Source organism: Garra rufa, chromosome 5 (assembly GCF_049309525.1).
Source record: "Garra rufa chromosome 5, GarRuf1.0, whole genome shotgun sequence".
Lineage (NCBI taxonomy): Eukaryota > Metazoa > Chordata > Actinopteri > Cypriniformes > Cyprinidae > Garra > Garra rufa.
The window spans coordinates 29,130,985-29,146,851 of NC_133365.1; the positions used below are offsets into that span (position 1 = coordinate 29,130,985).

At 39.2% G+C, this 15,867-nt stretch overlaps 1 protein-coding gene across 1 annotated transcript in view; it reads left to right on the forward strand.

The window, feature by feature from the left end:
• The first annotated feature begins 5,233 nt into the window (after window positions 1–5,233).
• The window catches only part of LOC141334817 (uncharacterized), a 52,205-nt gene continuing 41,571 nt past the window's right edge, over window positions 5,234–15,867 (forward strand). Inside the window, exons 1-3 of the mRNA XM_073840042.1 lie at window positions 5,234–5,682; window positions 5,738–6,224; window positions 6,330–7,316. Coding sequence (XP_073696143.1) covers window positions 5,234–5,682; window positions 5,738–6,224; window positions 6,330–7,316 — 1,923 coding nt within the window. The remainder of the gene's footprint in view (window positions 5,683–5,737; window positions 6,225–6,329; window positions 7,317–15,867) is intronic.

Below are 15,867 nucleotides of genomic sequence, written 5' to 3' on the forward strand. Positions count from 1 at the left end.
CGACCAAAATGGTGGCATTTTCAAGCTTTTTGGGAATGTGCGAGTTCAAATTTGGTCGCATTTGTGCGAGTGCATGGTCTGCGCTGTTCCAAAGAGGCAAATATTGAGGAAACAATGATAGATGGAGGATTTGGTTTTTAAGCTAAAGTAAATATAATAATCTGAAAAAGACATGTGGTGTATGCCATGTCTCATCTTATTTCTTTTTGTTAATAATCTTTATGTAAGCTAGTTTGTCATTTTAGCCTACTGTTTCATTGTTGCTGCGCGTTTTAAGTAAATATAACAATGAATCCATCTTTTATTTTAGTCTTAAAAAGTAAAAGGTGTTTAGATGTAAGCAAAACAATTATCTTTTTTTGCAAAACGTGACAATCAGATCGAGAATTTGAAAGTGAAAGCATCAGAAGCCCGGCAAAACTCCCGTTCACAAAATTCAAATCACAAATAATACTACTGATGAAAAAGAATGGGTTGGATGTTAACTATATTGTTTCCATATAACTATAAACTATTAAAAAGTTCTGGATTAATCCCATGTTGTAGCAAAAAAAAAAAAAAAAAAAAATACAACTAAATTATGTGCTCCTGCAACCAACTGAGAAAGTTAGTCAAAAGAGGGACCAGTGGGTACAATGAGTCTAGAGCCCTGCCTATATTTATATATTTATACAACAGTTCTTTCTGGTCCTCGAATCTCATTGGCTAAGCGGAGTGTGATATTCTAGTAAACCATTTCATTGTTTGTATCACTTTGCTTGCGGTATTTCTCACACAGTAAGTGTCATTGCGAAAGCCCAAATCCACTATAATTTCATAAATAATACTATCTTTGTGTTACGGAATATAGTTTAAGTTTTTTAGGCAAGAATGTACTTTAGACTTCAAATATGTGGTTTGTTAATAAAGATAACATCTATTTGAAAATTTGCTTTAGTGTTTATGGAGATGTGAGCTCCAGGGCATCAGCAGGCGTGAACCTGCCGAGAGCAGCCTTACCTCAGCCAGATCTTCTGGAATTTGCCGCTGGCTCTGATGTCTCTCCAGTGGTTAAACATGAGATATAAATAGGCGTGGGTAAATCAAACAGGCAGTCTTTGGTCTCATTAATCTGTTATTCGTTCCAGAGCAAATAGTTTTGGCTTTATGTAAATTAATGCTGTATATCAGAGCGCAGCCTTTTTGACTGAACTGCCTAGCAACTTTTATGATGGCTGTTGTTGTTTATTAAAGGTCCCATATCGTCAAAATCAAAATTTCCTGGCTTTTTTCATGATAACTAAGGTCTAGGGGCTATCTAACTACCATATGAGTTTCAAAACAGTCAATCCACAGTAAACTGCACACAGCCTGCTTAAAGTAGCTGTTCATTTTCACGAGCAGCTGTGACTTCCGTAACGATGTGACGTCCGATCGACTCAAGTCACCGCCTTCAGTCACAAACCAACGTCCCACCCTCCTTTTGTCAAACCCCCAGACAACAACGCATCCATTCCATTGAGCAACAACAACACGAAAACAAGTGGAGAAAACCCTGTTCAGTCGATAGATGTCAAGCTACGATCATTACACAGGCTTCAGAACAACGTTAATATAAGAGACCAGCGGCACGTCAACTTCAGCCTCTTTCACACAGCGATTCCGGTAAATACACGGATAATGTGTCCCACGATTTGTTCCGGAATTGTTTAATTTGGTTCATTCACAGTTGTTTTCCGGGATCTGTGCGTGCTTTACACACAAACCATAAAGACATGTGACGTTTGGATGTGAGGTGTAATGCGACGCGTACGTTTCACTAAACTGAAACTAACCTGAACAAACTGCTTCAGCGCTGATAGTGAGGAGCTGGCTCTGCCTGATGATCGCTGCTTCATTCCACTTTGCACGTAACGTTATTTTTCGTTGTGAAGAGTCGCTTGATAACGTGCATCATTACTACAACACTGCCTTTAGGTTCTGGCTTTGGTTCACACAGTTCCCGTAATTTTCCAGAATCAGCGCGCATTGTGAAAGGGGCTTTACTAAAGCAACAGTTATGTAGCCTACTGCATTCGGTGTTTGTAACAGAAAAAACATTAATGATCATTCTAAAATATCCTGTTGAGTATCAGCTCTCTCTATTGCTCTGAGCTCGCTTACGCTTACAGCATACATGACCGTAGTTACCTGTGATTGGCCTGGTTGTGCGTCACTCAGAAAACAACAGGCCAATCAGAAGAGAGGCTCATGAATATTAATTAGATGGGCCAAAATCGACCTGTTTTTGACAGAGCTCCTAAAAAAGGAGCTGTAAAAATATATTGAGATGGATTTTGGCACTTATACCGCAAATATATATTCTTAAGGACATCAACAAATAAAATAAACCTCCAGAAATGTGTACGATATGGGACCTTTAAATAATATTATTCAATAAATAAAATTTTATATACATATAGTAGTATTTAATAATAGTATTTAGTATTGGGAAAATATGTGTGCGTTCGTGATGGTGATAGTCACATTATTCTGCCAATAAATGATGACAAGAAACTGTTCTTGTGAATGAGTTAACAGTAAAGACTTTTATATTGAAAGAGACTGAAATGGGGTCGTAAACAAGGAACTTACTTTTACATTCAACAACAGCTTGTAAGATGCAGTCAACGAATGCACTGAGCAGCGCTGTCATCGGAAATCACCCTTAACAGATGAAAGGATAGTACGACAAAGATATCGCTTTCCTCAGTGGACATTAAAACTAATGTTTTATTGTGAATATAAGATTGAGCTGAAGAATGAATGCTGTATCAGATGCAGGTAATCACACTAGCTCAGTCCATCTCTCTCTCATAATAATAATAATAATAATACAGTGAGCTTTTAATACAGTAACACATAAGCTTTTAATGAAGCAACTCAACATTCCTTCATTACTAGTTCTAAGGTCTCAGTTGTTAAATTGTCAAACTTAGATTTAAATCCATAGCAAAATGAAGTAGTTCTGCGCAAAAGAGAGTTTTTAAAGACACTTCGTTGTTGTTTCTTATGTATTTACACCAAGAGTCCTGCTAATATTTACGTAACTGGCAGAATAATATTTATGTGTCGGGTACGGTGCGGGTGCGGGTCGGACAGGTGGAAGGCATGGTATTTGCTCACTGAACTCAATTTTTTTTCTTTATTTATAGGCTTTCTCCCGTTTTTGATTGACCATACAGCTCCATTATATTTTAAATTATCTTGATCATGTTTTTAACACTCCGACATGAGCTCAGTTAAATGTTATTTTGGTTGTTAATAATAATCTGTCCAGTAATTGGTTAAATCTCACGTGGCTGCTGCTTACAAAAAGATTTTTTTTAATAAATGAGTGTATACCTGTCACGGATTGGCCAGGCTCTAACACCAGCCACACCCAACGATCACAATCACCCGAGTTCTGATGAGTATCACCTGAACCTAATCATCTGCCAACCTATTTATATACACACACCGCACTTCAGTCATCGTCCGGGCACGTTTACTCTACACAGACTCATTGTGTCTCTCGTCTAAGAAGTCACAATTATTACTTACCTCGAAGTACTTACCTGTCTCTCTTGTATTCCAGTCTTGTCATCCTCGTGTCTCCAGTCCAGTCTGCGGTGTGTGTTCGTCTGGTCTTCGTTGCAACCCCCGTTCCTGCAAAACAGAACAAAGTTTAGTCATCTGCTGGTCACTGAAGTCTACTCAAGCCTCATCTACGATACTTACCTCTCCGGATTCTTTTCCATCTCCACACTCCGCTCTGCTGTTATTTAAATAAACATCTTGAACTGTACTTACCTGTCTTGTGTGTCTGTGTGCTAACAGATGCCCGGACCGAGACAGTAAACAGTATGAGCGCGAATGATCCCTTTCAAGAGCTGGTAGACTCTCTTATGAGAGCTCTCCAGCAAACTCCAACCACCAGCACTTCCGTCAACACAACTGGATCGTCACCGGCACCGAGCACTTCTTCGGGAGTTCCCTCCAGTCCCATGGCTCGACCGGCGCCCTACTCTGGACGGGCGGAGGAGTGCAACGGATTTCTGCTTCAATGTTCACTGGTATTTGCCATGCAGCCCATGTTATACCCTACCGATCAAACTAAAATTGCTTTCATAATTTCATTGCTAACAGGATCCGCTCTTCAATGGGCTGAGACGCTATGGCACCAGAACGGTCCAGCCACACAATCCATCCACGCTTTCACGGCTCATTTTAAGGAGGTTTTTGGACAGTCAGACAGCGACATTACTGCAGGAGATCAGCTGTATCATTTAAAACAAGGTACTATGTCCATACAAGAACACTCATTGAAGTTCAGAACCCTCGCGGCTGCCAGTGGATGGAACGAGCGGTCACTCATAACCACTTATAGGCTGGGACTGGAACCGAAACTGCACATGCAGTTAGCGGCTTTTGATGATCGGGAAGGGTTGGAGAAATTTATACAATTGTCCATCAGATGTGCCGATCGTATGAATACTTACACGCCTGATATGACCGTTGCCTTGCCCACACTCCCCCGTCCGCCAGAAGGAATAACCCCTCCAGAACCAGCCTCCGAACCCATGATTTTGGAATCAGGAAAGTTATCTTCAACTGAGCGACAGAGGAGGCTGACCCGGGGTCTTTGCCTATATTGTGGAGCTAGTGGGCATCTGCGTCTGAACTGCCCATCACGACCAACGCTGACCAGGGTGAATGTCATACATTCGAATGTGAAGAAATTACACCCACTGACCACCAATGTCCAATTGTTTACTGCCAATTCGTCTGTCTCTGTGACAGCTCTCCTCGACTCCGGGTCAGCTGGCAATTTCATCTCGGGGTCCCTCTGTTGCCAGCTCAAGCTCCGCACCCATCGCGTAGCGTATAATCCGCAGCGCGTATAATCTGGTACGGATACGCGAGGGGGACGAGTGGAAGACGGCATTTGTGACCCCTACTAGCCACTATGAATACCTGGTCATGAGCTATGGTTTAGTAAACGCCCCTTCCGTATTCCAGAACTTCATACACGAAGTGCTCCGGGAATTCCTCCATCGGTCAGTCATAGTGTACATAGACGACATCTTGATCTATTCCTGGAGCGAGGCCGAACATCGTCTCCACGTTGCGGAGGTCCTTCAGCGACTGAGAGAACACCACCTGTACTTGAAGGCCGAAAAATGTTCTTTTCATCAACCATCTGTACACTTCCTTGGATACATCATTGATCAGCATGGACGAGGGGAAGGTGGATGCAGTCGTTTCCTGGCCAGAACCCAAAACTATAAAAGAGTTACAAAGATTTCTTGGATTTGCCAACTTTTATCGCCGGTTTATCAAGAACTACAGTCTCATCACCAGTGCACTTACCAGTCTCCTCAAAGATCATCCCAAAAGTCTCAAATGGACCACAGAAGCTTCCACTGCCTTCACCCAACTGAAACAAGCATTCACTCAAGCTCCACTTCTCACACATCCGGATTCTGATCTCCCTTTCGTGGTTGAAGTGGATGCCTCTACCACCGGAGTAGGAGCCGTTTTATCCCAATATCACGGTACCCCTGCACGCTTCTATCCATGCGCCTGCTTCTCGAGGAAACTCAGCCCGGCTGAGAGAAATTATGACATCGGCAACCGGGAATTACTGGCCATTAAACTTGCCTTAGAGGAGTGGCGACATTGGTTGGAGGGAGCTCAACATCCCTTTCAAGTCCTCACTGATCACAAAAACTTGCAGTACCTTCGAGACGCGAAAAGACTGTCCACGCCAAGCCAGATGGGCTCTCTTTTTCACAAGATTTCAGTTTACCATCTCTTACCGCCCCGGATCAAAGAATGTACGGGCTGATGCCCTCTCTCGCCTATATGAACCCGAAGAAACTGCAGACATACCTACCAACATCCTCCCTTCCGAGATCATTGTCAGTCCCATCGAATGGACATCCCCTCCAGCAGTCGCCACTCCGGAACCCAGGCCCCAGCCGGGCTGCCCTCCAGGACGTCGATACATTCCACGCTCACAACGGGTAGATCTCATTCACACCACTCACACCTCTCTAGGCACCGGTCATCCAGGGATCAACAACACTCTCTCGCTGTTATCCGATCGTTTCTGGTGGCCTAACATGGCAAGGGATGTGAGGAGGTATGTGAGGGGATGCAAAGAGTGTGCCATGGCCAAGAATCCTCATCATCTTCCTGCGGGGAAACTCCATCCCTTGCCTGTCCCGAATCATCCCTGGTCACACCTAGGAGTGGATTTCATGACGGATCTTCCTCCATCTGAGTGAAAAACCTGCATCCTGGTCATCGTCGATTGCTTCTCTAAGTCTTGTCGTCTCATCCCGTTAAAAGGATTGCCCACAGCCTTCGAAACTGCCGAATGCCTGTTTAACCAAGTATTCATATACTATGGAATTCCCGAAGATATCGTCTCGGATAGAGGCCCACAATTCACCTCTCGGGTATGGAGGGCCTTCTTCAGACTCCTAGGTGTGACCATAAGCCTCTCATCTGGATACCATCCGCAAACAAATGGGCAAACCGAGAGGAAGATTCAGGAGGTGGGACGGTTCCTTCAGACATTTTGTCACAGCCACCAGGACTCCTGGAGCCAGTTCCTGGGCGGGGCAGAGTACGCCCAGAATTCACTGCGGCAGCCGTCCACGGGACTCACACCTTTCCAGTGTGTTTTAGGATATCAGCCACCACTCTTCCTGTGGGACGGAGAACCATCCGACGTACCCGTAGTGGATCACTGGTTCCGGGAGAGCGAGAGAGTCTGGGACAATGCCCATCACCAACTTCAGAGGGCAGTGCGCAGAGCCAAGACCATTGCAGACAGGCGGAGAATTTCAGGTCCTACCTTCACCCCAGGTCAAAAAGTCTGGCTCTCCACCAGGGACATCCGACTGCGCCTGCCATCCAGGAAACTCAGTCCCAGATTTGTTGGTCCCTTTACCATCTTGGAACAGGTCAACCCAGTAACTTACAAATTGCAACTTCCACCCCAGTACAAGATTCACCCCACATTTCACGTGTCACTACTAAAACCTTGTCATGACCCTCTGCTTCCCTCCACAGAGCCTGGCCAAGAAGAACCCCCTCCTGAGATGACAGTGGAACAAGGTACCATCTATTCCGTGAAGGAGATCCTGATGTCCTGGCGTCGAGGTGGTCGTTTAGAATATCTGGTGGATTGGGAAGGTTACGGACCGGAAGAGAGGTCATGGGTACCTCGTGATGACATCCTGGACCCCACTCTCATTGACGAATTCCATACAGCTCACCCAAATTATACAGCACCTCGAGGAAGGGCCAGACCACCTCGACGCCGAAGAAGTCGGCCCTCAGGAGCGGGCCGTAGGGAGGGGGGTAATGTCACGGATTGGCCAGGCTCTAACACCAGCCACACCCAACGATCACAATCACCCGAGTTCTGATGAGTATCACCTGCACCTAATCATCTGCCAACCTATTTATACACACACCGCACTTCAGTCATCGTCCGGGCACGTTTACTCTACACGGACTCATTGTGTCTCTCGCCTAAGAAGTCACAATTATTACTTACCTCGAAGTACTTACCTGTCTCTCTTGTATTCCAGTCTTGTCATCCCCGTGTCTCCAGTCCAGTCTGCGGTGTGTGTTCGTCTGGTCTTCGTTGCAAGCCCCGTTCCTGCAAAACAGAACAAAGTTTAGTCATCTGCTGGTCATTGAAGTCTACTCAAGCCTCATCTACGATACTTACCTCTCCGGATTCTTTTCCATCTCCACACTCCGCTCTGCTGTTATTTAAATAAACATCTTGAACTGTACTTACCTGTCTTGTGTGTCTGTGTGCTAACAATACCTCGTGTAGGAGATTTAATTCCGTACCCGACTCGACCCGTTTGACATAAAAACCGTGACCCGAACCACACCCACATTAACTTAGTGCTGCTGTCGGATATCGGGTTGGGTGTTCTGTCAATAACTGCAAGTGCGGGTTTATCAAAAGAATCCGTGCAGGACTCTTGGCGTTGAACTGTTGTAGAAATGCAATATCACACTCGTAACTATATGGCTATACATGATTATTTGAAAATATATATTAGCAATATACTTTTGTCTATTCTTGTTATTATTTTGTCTATTTGTTTTGTCTATTTCTATTTCTTTGCTCTTTTTTTGCCTTTTGAATACATAAGCACTGCATTCCACACAAGCACGTCTCATTTGCATTCTAAATGTTTCAGACTGTAATTCGTTATGCACCGCCAAACCCTGACCCGTGGACATTCCTGTCCTTCACAGAGCCACACATTCATAGCCCAATGTTACCCATGACTCAGTTATTAATAATGACTTCTCAAAAATGAGTTTAACAATTCCACCTAATTCCTGCGCGTATGAATAACATTTGAAGTCTGCAGCCCACAGCGATTATTATTGCGTATTTCTAGCTATTACAGCATGTCTAAGACAGATCAAACACGCGACCTGTCAAACACACATGGCATGAGAGACATAGAGTGCGTAGAGTGCGTGTGTTTCTGCACCGCTGCAAATTATCCTCCACGACCCTAGAACATTAGAGCACGTGCTTTGATATTGCTTCGAGCCTAATATAGTCAGCAAACTCTCTAACCACAATGAATTTATTATTTCTAAAGAGGAAAAAAAAATCCTCAAATGCAGAATTATTAGCTTATATACCCAGGCCGCTCTAAATCTCTGAGTCCCACCGCTGTGACATTAATGACTCTCAGCTGAAGTTCAGGCCAGCGATGATCTATCGTTCCGCCCCAAATGAAGACAATGTTTTTGGCTGTCCAGGTTTCATTTCTAATAGAAAACTATTGATTTAGCAATAAGAGGCATTCGGCTGCCATACAGGTGGTCTATGTATGACAGCATGATTTACAACAGAGCATTAAAAGAGTATCAATATTTTACTGCTTTGGATTTTGATTCAAGGCCATAATTTGGGCATTACTGTTTTATAAGCTGAAACAGACAGAAAATAGCCACAAAGGATGTTGTTAGCTCTGTGTTCAAAGACAAAAACAGTAAATTTCCTTATAAAATCTCTTAACTTACACTCACAAACAAAACAATAAAAACACATACCACAAATATAACTCATGCACACACACACACACACACACACACACACACACACACACACACACACACACACACACACACACACACACACACACACACACACACACACACACACACACACACACAAACCTGTTTATCCCAAAAAATATGTCAAACTGAGTGACAGTTATTGACGAGTGTCACTTATACACACAAACATACTTTGGCCCCTGAAGGCAAGAGTGAGATTCAGGTACTGATGAGACTCTGACAGGTCTTGTGGCAACTACTGCCATTGGCAATTACTTAATATAGCAAACTGACATCAAGATTATTAGAGCGGATATTAAACAAACACATGCTCTTTCTTTGTCTACCTTGTGCTATATTTCACTTGAACTAGGAGAAGCACAGAAGACATTCATTTAAAGGCAAATACATGATAACAAACACAAAATGCTCACTTATTTTAATACAAGTGTCACAAAGACTGAAAGACTGTCTATACCAAATGCACAAATGTTTCAAAGACATCTGACAGAAAAACAGATCAAGGTCATTGTGTGTGTGTGTGTGTGTGTGTGTGTGTGTGTGTGGTGAAGATGATGTAAGTGTTTAAATAGGCAATTTCCTTCTCAAACAGTGGCTGTCCCATTTATTCAATGAGCTGCAGTCTCTCTCTCCGTCCTTTCGCTCCTCTATTAGATTACAGTGCTGTGGCTTGTTGCACTGTGTGCCTGTAATAATTGGGTGGGTAAATGTGTGATCATGCTCTCTTTACGGTCATCGTCCATCTCTCCATCACCGGACAGATAAACAAGAAATAGCATGCACACACGCTCTTCCTGTGTATAGTGGTGGCATGATCGATAGCTAGCCTTCATCATCGTCCTCATCATGGCTTTTTGCTGAATGAAACTGACCACACATGCTCCAAACATACTCAAACAAAAAACACATTTGTTTTTCTATCATGATGGGGAATTTCCACTGACTTCTATTGTTTTTACTGAGATAGGCCAATTGGTATCTTCAGATTGTCATTATTTATTAAGTTTATCAACACAAGGATCATGAAGTAAAACACATTTTCAGGACTCCAAAACTATTTACACTACCAGTCAGAAGTTTTTGAACAGTAAGATTTTAATGTTTTTTAAAGAAGCCTCTTCTGCTCACAAAGACTGCATTTATTTGATCCAAAGTACAGCAAAAAGAGAACAATTTTAAAATATCTTTACTATTTAAAATAACTGATTTCTATCTGAAAATATAATTTATTCCTTTGACTTCTATTTGTAGCATAATTACTCCAGTCACATGATCCTTTTGAAATCATTCTAATATTATGATTTACTGCTCAAAAACATTTAATATGATTATTTTTTAGTTTTTTTTTTTGATGAATAGAAAGTTCAGAAGAACAACATTTATCTGAAATAATCTTTTGTTACATAATAAATTTCTTTATAATCACTTTTGATCAATATAAAGCATCCTTTCTAAATAAAAGTATTCATTTCTATATATATATATATATATATATATATATATATATATATATATATATATATATATATACACACATATACATATACATATACATATATATATATATATATATATATATATATATATATATATATATATATATATATACACACACACACACACACACTGACTCCAAGTTTTTGAATGGTCTAGTGTATAATGTTACAAAGCTTTTTATTTCAGATGAATCTTTGGATCTTTCTACTCAAACAATCCTGAAAAAAGTACTTAAGTGTTTTAAATATTAATAATAATACATAAATAATTATACATGTTTCTTGAACAGCAAATCAGCATTTTTAGAATAATTTCTGAAGGACCATGTGACACTAAAGACTAAAGTAATGATGCTGAAAACGTAGTTTTGATCACAGGAATAAATTACATTTTAAAAATTGAAAGCAGTTATTTTAAATAGTAAAAATATTTCAAAATATTGCTGCTTTTGATGTATTTTGGATCAAATATATGCAGGAATTTATTTGACAATAAAGAGAATTATTTAAAAATCTTACAGTTCAAAAACTTTTGACTGGTAGTGTACATTGAATATAAATTTAACTGGTAGTTAATCCACACATACATGGTATATTTTATACTACTGTTCTTAAAACGTTCCTAATAATACGTTATGTTACTTGAGCATCAAATCAGTATATTAAAATGATCTCTGAATCTGAAGTAACTGCTGCTGATTTTAAAAAACAAAGTTTTATTAGAATTACTGTATTTTTGTTTCAATAAATGCAGCCTGGGTAAACATTTAAAAAGTCTTACTAACCTTTGAAACCTTAAAACCTTTACAGTCATACAATTTTAAATAGTACACCTAGTATATTAAGTTTTTCAGTCCTAAAATACAAAAACCTAGCCTAAACCAAAATGTTTTAATACTTTAATAATTGTAAAGTATAACATTTTATAATACTTTCAGTTCCCACAACATAGAGCAAAACCTAAACATACACACAATTGACTTGCTGAAGGTAATTATATTTTCTAACAGCCTAAACCAACATCTGACCCTAAACACAGACGTTACTGGAACTTTTTTGCATTTTTAGATGTATTTGTTTTATAGTTAGTGCCTTTATTAAGTTGTTTTCCTCGTGGGGACAGATGGCTGGTCCAAGCAATGTAGGTGATGTCAAGTTTTACTGTCTTTGCTGGGACATTTGGTACCTAGCAGAAGCTCAGTCACACGCACATACATACAATACCGGTTGTTAGTGTGTGGGATTATGCGTAATGTCAGCTCTACTTTTTTTAATATTTATAAGCAGGAAGGAGAGGAAACGTCCTGGTGTGTCATAAAGCAGAGTGTCCAGACACCTCATAGCTGTCTGATAACCTGCCAACACCACAGCAAAAAGCCCTCACACGCCTCTCTCGCGGCTTCTGCTTCTATTCTTCCCTCTCTCTCACACGATCTCACCTACAGCACACAATCTGTGCCTGACATTTTTACTCAGGCTAACTTTACCTTAAACAATCTTGAATAAAACTTTTTCGCAAGAACTCCTACTTCCAACTCTGCCTTATTTGAACTCTAATTGTTTAATTGATGTCTAATAAATGCAAAATAACACAAGAGTTATCGAGTAAAATGAAGCTGTTATTTTCCACACTATAAAAGTGACTGATGACCACGGATGCCACTGGACCCCATCGGCTTTCACTGTACGGAACACAGCAGCACTCTGCTAATCTTTTGAGTTCAAGAAAGTCATGAGGGTAAGTAAATCATTAAACAAATCATTTTGGGGTGAACTATCACTTTAATGAAATCATATAAAACGTAATAAATGTCTAATCATTTCTATTAATAATGAATTATAAATTTGCAACTTCTATTTATTTAATCAAAATCAAGACCAGGCGGGCACAACACTGATTCTCTCTTCCTTATTTTATCTAATTATTAATAACATCATTATTAAGTGAAATCATTTTTCATACATTTGATCATTAGTCTATTGAAGTTTATGGAGGCAGGTTCTCTCAATGTCCCAAAGGCCCTGAGTGCAGACAAACTGACTCTTTACACTACTCAGGAGGATGGTTAAATATTCATAAAGTAGCATTTATAAATCAATAGATTATTTATAAAAACTGACTCAGAAAATGCATGTAGTTAAAAGTGAGTGTATTTGTGTGTGTTTATATGTCAGCATTATTTTCCTAAATATGACAAAACTTCATTTTGGGCCTATACACATCTGGAAAAATAAAATATATCATTTTTACTTCTCACTATGAAAAGTTAAAAATTATATATTACAAGTTAAGGTATTTATCAAGATGTTTATCAAGCTATTATTATTTTTACATTTAGTGAGGATTCAGGATTTTCCTCTTTAAGTCTGGACCTTTTTTATATTTTGCTTAAAATAAGTATCTACTTAAAAAAAAAAACAATGTACATAATAAATCAAAACAGAAAAAGTTATCTATAATTTAAAAGTTCATGCTGTCTTTCCTTGCCTACAAATAATTTTCCCAGTAATAAAGATTATTTATAATGCTTTTAACATGCTAATTAATAATGCTATTAATGTAGATGAAAAAATATCCTGTCTCAAATCAGATTTGAAGTACGATAGGTAAAAATGACTATTTTGCTGCTCACTGTGCTTCTGCTACAGTTGTTAGAATTAAAATGTTCTAATTAAAAAAATATTAGAGGACACAACAGCAAAAGATCATTACAATAAAAGACAGAAAGCGTTCATTGTGTGAATCTGTCCGTAGTTTTGACACGTTCCTCAGTTTTTCAACGGTCCAGCTGGAAACAAGCCGAGGTTCAGACCGTCGTTTGAATATCCCTGGTCTATAATAGTAATTAGCTTTATTTAAAAAAAAATAAAAAAGTTGTATATGTCTTTGCCATGTCCTCATTTAGTTGGATAAGTAAGTGACCTAAGCTGTGAGATAAAAAAGACAAAATATGATTAAATTTAAAGAAAATAATTTACAATAAAACATGTAAATGTGTCTAGTGCTATAGTTTTTATTTAGCTTGAAAGGAGACCAGGGTTCAAATCAGGAATAACATTTTTTTTTTACAAACCAATCAGAATTCCATCAAGGTGGACATCCGGTGATCTCCATGCAATTTAGTTTTGACATTTTGACATTTATATAAAACATCCTTGTGGTTCACAGGTGAAAAGTCTTTTGAAAGCAATTCGACTCAGTGGTGTGGTGGTGAATGTTGATTTATCTTACAGCATTTAATTAGAAACACTTTTTAATCGGTTACCTTTTTTTCTTGATAGTTGTCTTCAAAAACCACTTGGCCCTTTTGAATGATGGTATAAAACCAAAAATCGCTTACATACATTGTGGAAACCATCCAGCTAAGTTAGGTCAGACTGGGGGCAAGAAAATCTCATTAACCTAGTATAACAACATCAGAAACCAATGGGAAGTCCCCCATCATGACAGCAAACAAATTTGTATGTGTGACTGTGCGAAGGAAGAAAGAGAGAGATAAAGATTTGAAATGACAAACTGCGCAGTGTGAGAAGTGAACCCTGGTGCGTCATGCTGTAACCCTCTCACATATGACAAAGCGAGTGAATTTGCAGAATTAACAGTCCTGACAGAGAAGCTTGATTTTAAAGACACTGTCAGACTGACAGGACATCACCACAGCTCACCCTGCTGGCCACAGTAAAGTCCTACAGCCTCGCTGAACACCAAATATCTCACAACTTTCACTATTAACAGCAACTGCTGACACCCTCTGATATCCCAAAATCCAAAGTAATCCTAATGTCTGTTAAATTATTATTATTCAAATGATTATACACTTTGATTGCAGTTCTACAGAGTTCATTCCTCTTCAGCCTGTTTAAATAAAACATATCAAGCAGACTTGTAGGAATGAATATGAATGAACCAACAACACTCTCTCACATTTTCAACATGCTAGTATATTTAATATCTGTAATGTTCAGTATTTGTCAAGATTTTAATAATACACAAATGTGACCCTGGACCACAAAACCAGTCATAAGGGCCAATTTTTTAAAATTGAGATTTATACATCATCTGAAAGATGAAAAATAAATAAGCTTTCCATTGATGCATGGTTTGTTAGGATAGGGCAATATTTGGGCGAGATACGACTACTGGAAATCTAGAATCTAAGAGTGAAAAAAATCGAAATACTGAGAAAAGTTGTCCAAATCAAGTTCTTAGCAATGCATATTACTGATCAAAACTTAAGTTTTGATATATTTATGGTAGAAAATGTACAAAATATCTTCATGGAACATGATCCTTAACTAAAATCCTAATGATTTTTGGCATAAAAGAAAAATCGATGATTTTGACCCACACAATGAATTGTTGGCTATTGCTACAAATATACCCGTGCTGGTTTTGTGATTCAGGGTCACAAATAAGTGCTCTGAAATGAACACATACAATTATGCATGACAGTATGACTCAAGACAAAATAAAGTTCTCTCAAACATTCAAACAAATCATTTTCTATGTTGTTTCAATCACACAAGTTTACTTGGCTATTTAATTGAAACATTTCATAGAATTATTGTTCGTTTATCGTTTCAGAAACCCACAAATTGCTTAATATAAAAATTACACATAATTATAAAAATAATTATTTACAATACAAAAAAACACACACACACACACACACACACACACACACACACACACACACACACACAATAATGCTAATTAGAACATCCCCAAAAGAAGGCCTTGTGAGATTTAGCTCACTACTAAATATTAATTTGTAAATAAATCAAAATAACATTTATTACGATTATTTCTTAAAACGCAAAAAAAGTTATCAAGCGTTTCAATAGCTTCTAGGGACGAATTTGTTCCCGAACTATAGCTAAGTACATACATCCACACAGCTCTGCGGTCTGGATATGATTTCCATGCTTTAGGAGTTTTGGAAGTTTTTGGAGGCCATGCCTGCTTAATTTCCTCTGAGGAAACACAAACCCAGACCCTAATCACCCAAACACACACAAATACGTATAGAGACACACACACACACACACACACACACACACACACACACACACACACACACACACGTAATCACTACCTCACTGTGCATACAATATCATACTGTTTATTCCAAACAAACTACTAGCGAGAGAGTGTGAGTCAGAGCTGTGCCATAGGAGAGAAGAAAGACAAACAGAAAGAGTGATTACAAGCGAGTGAACGAGAAAGACAAAA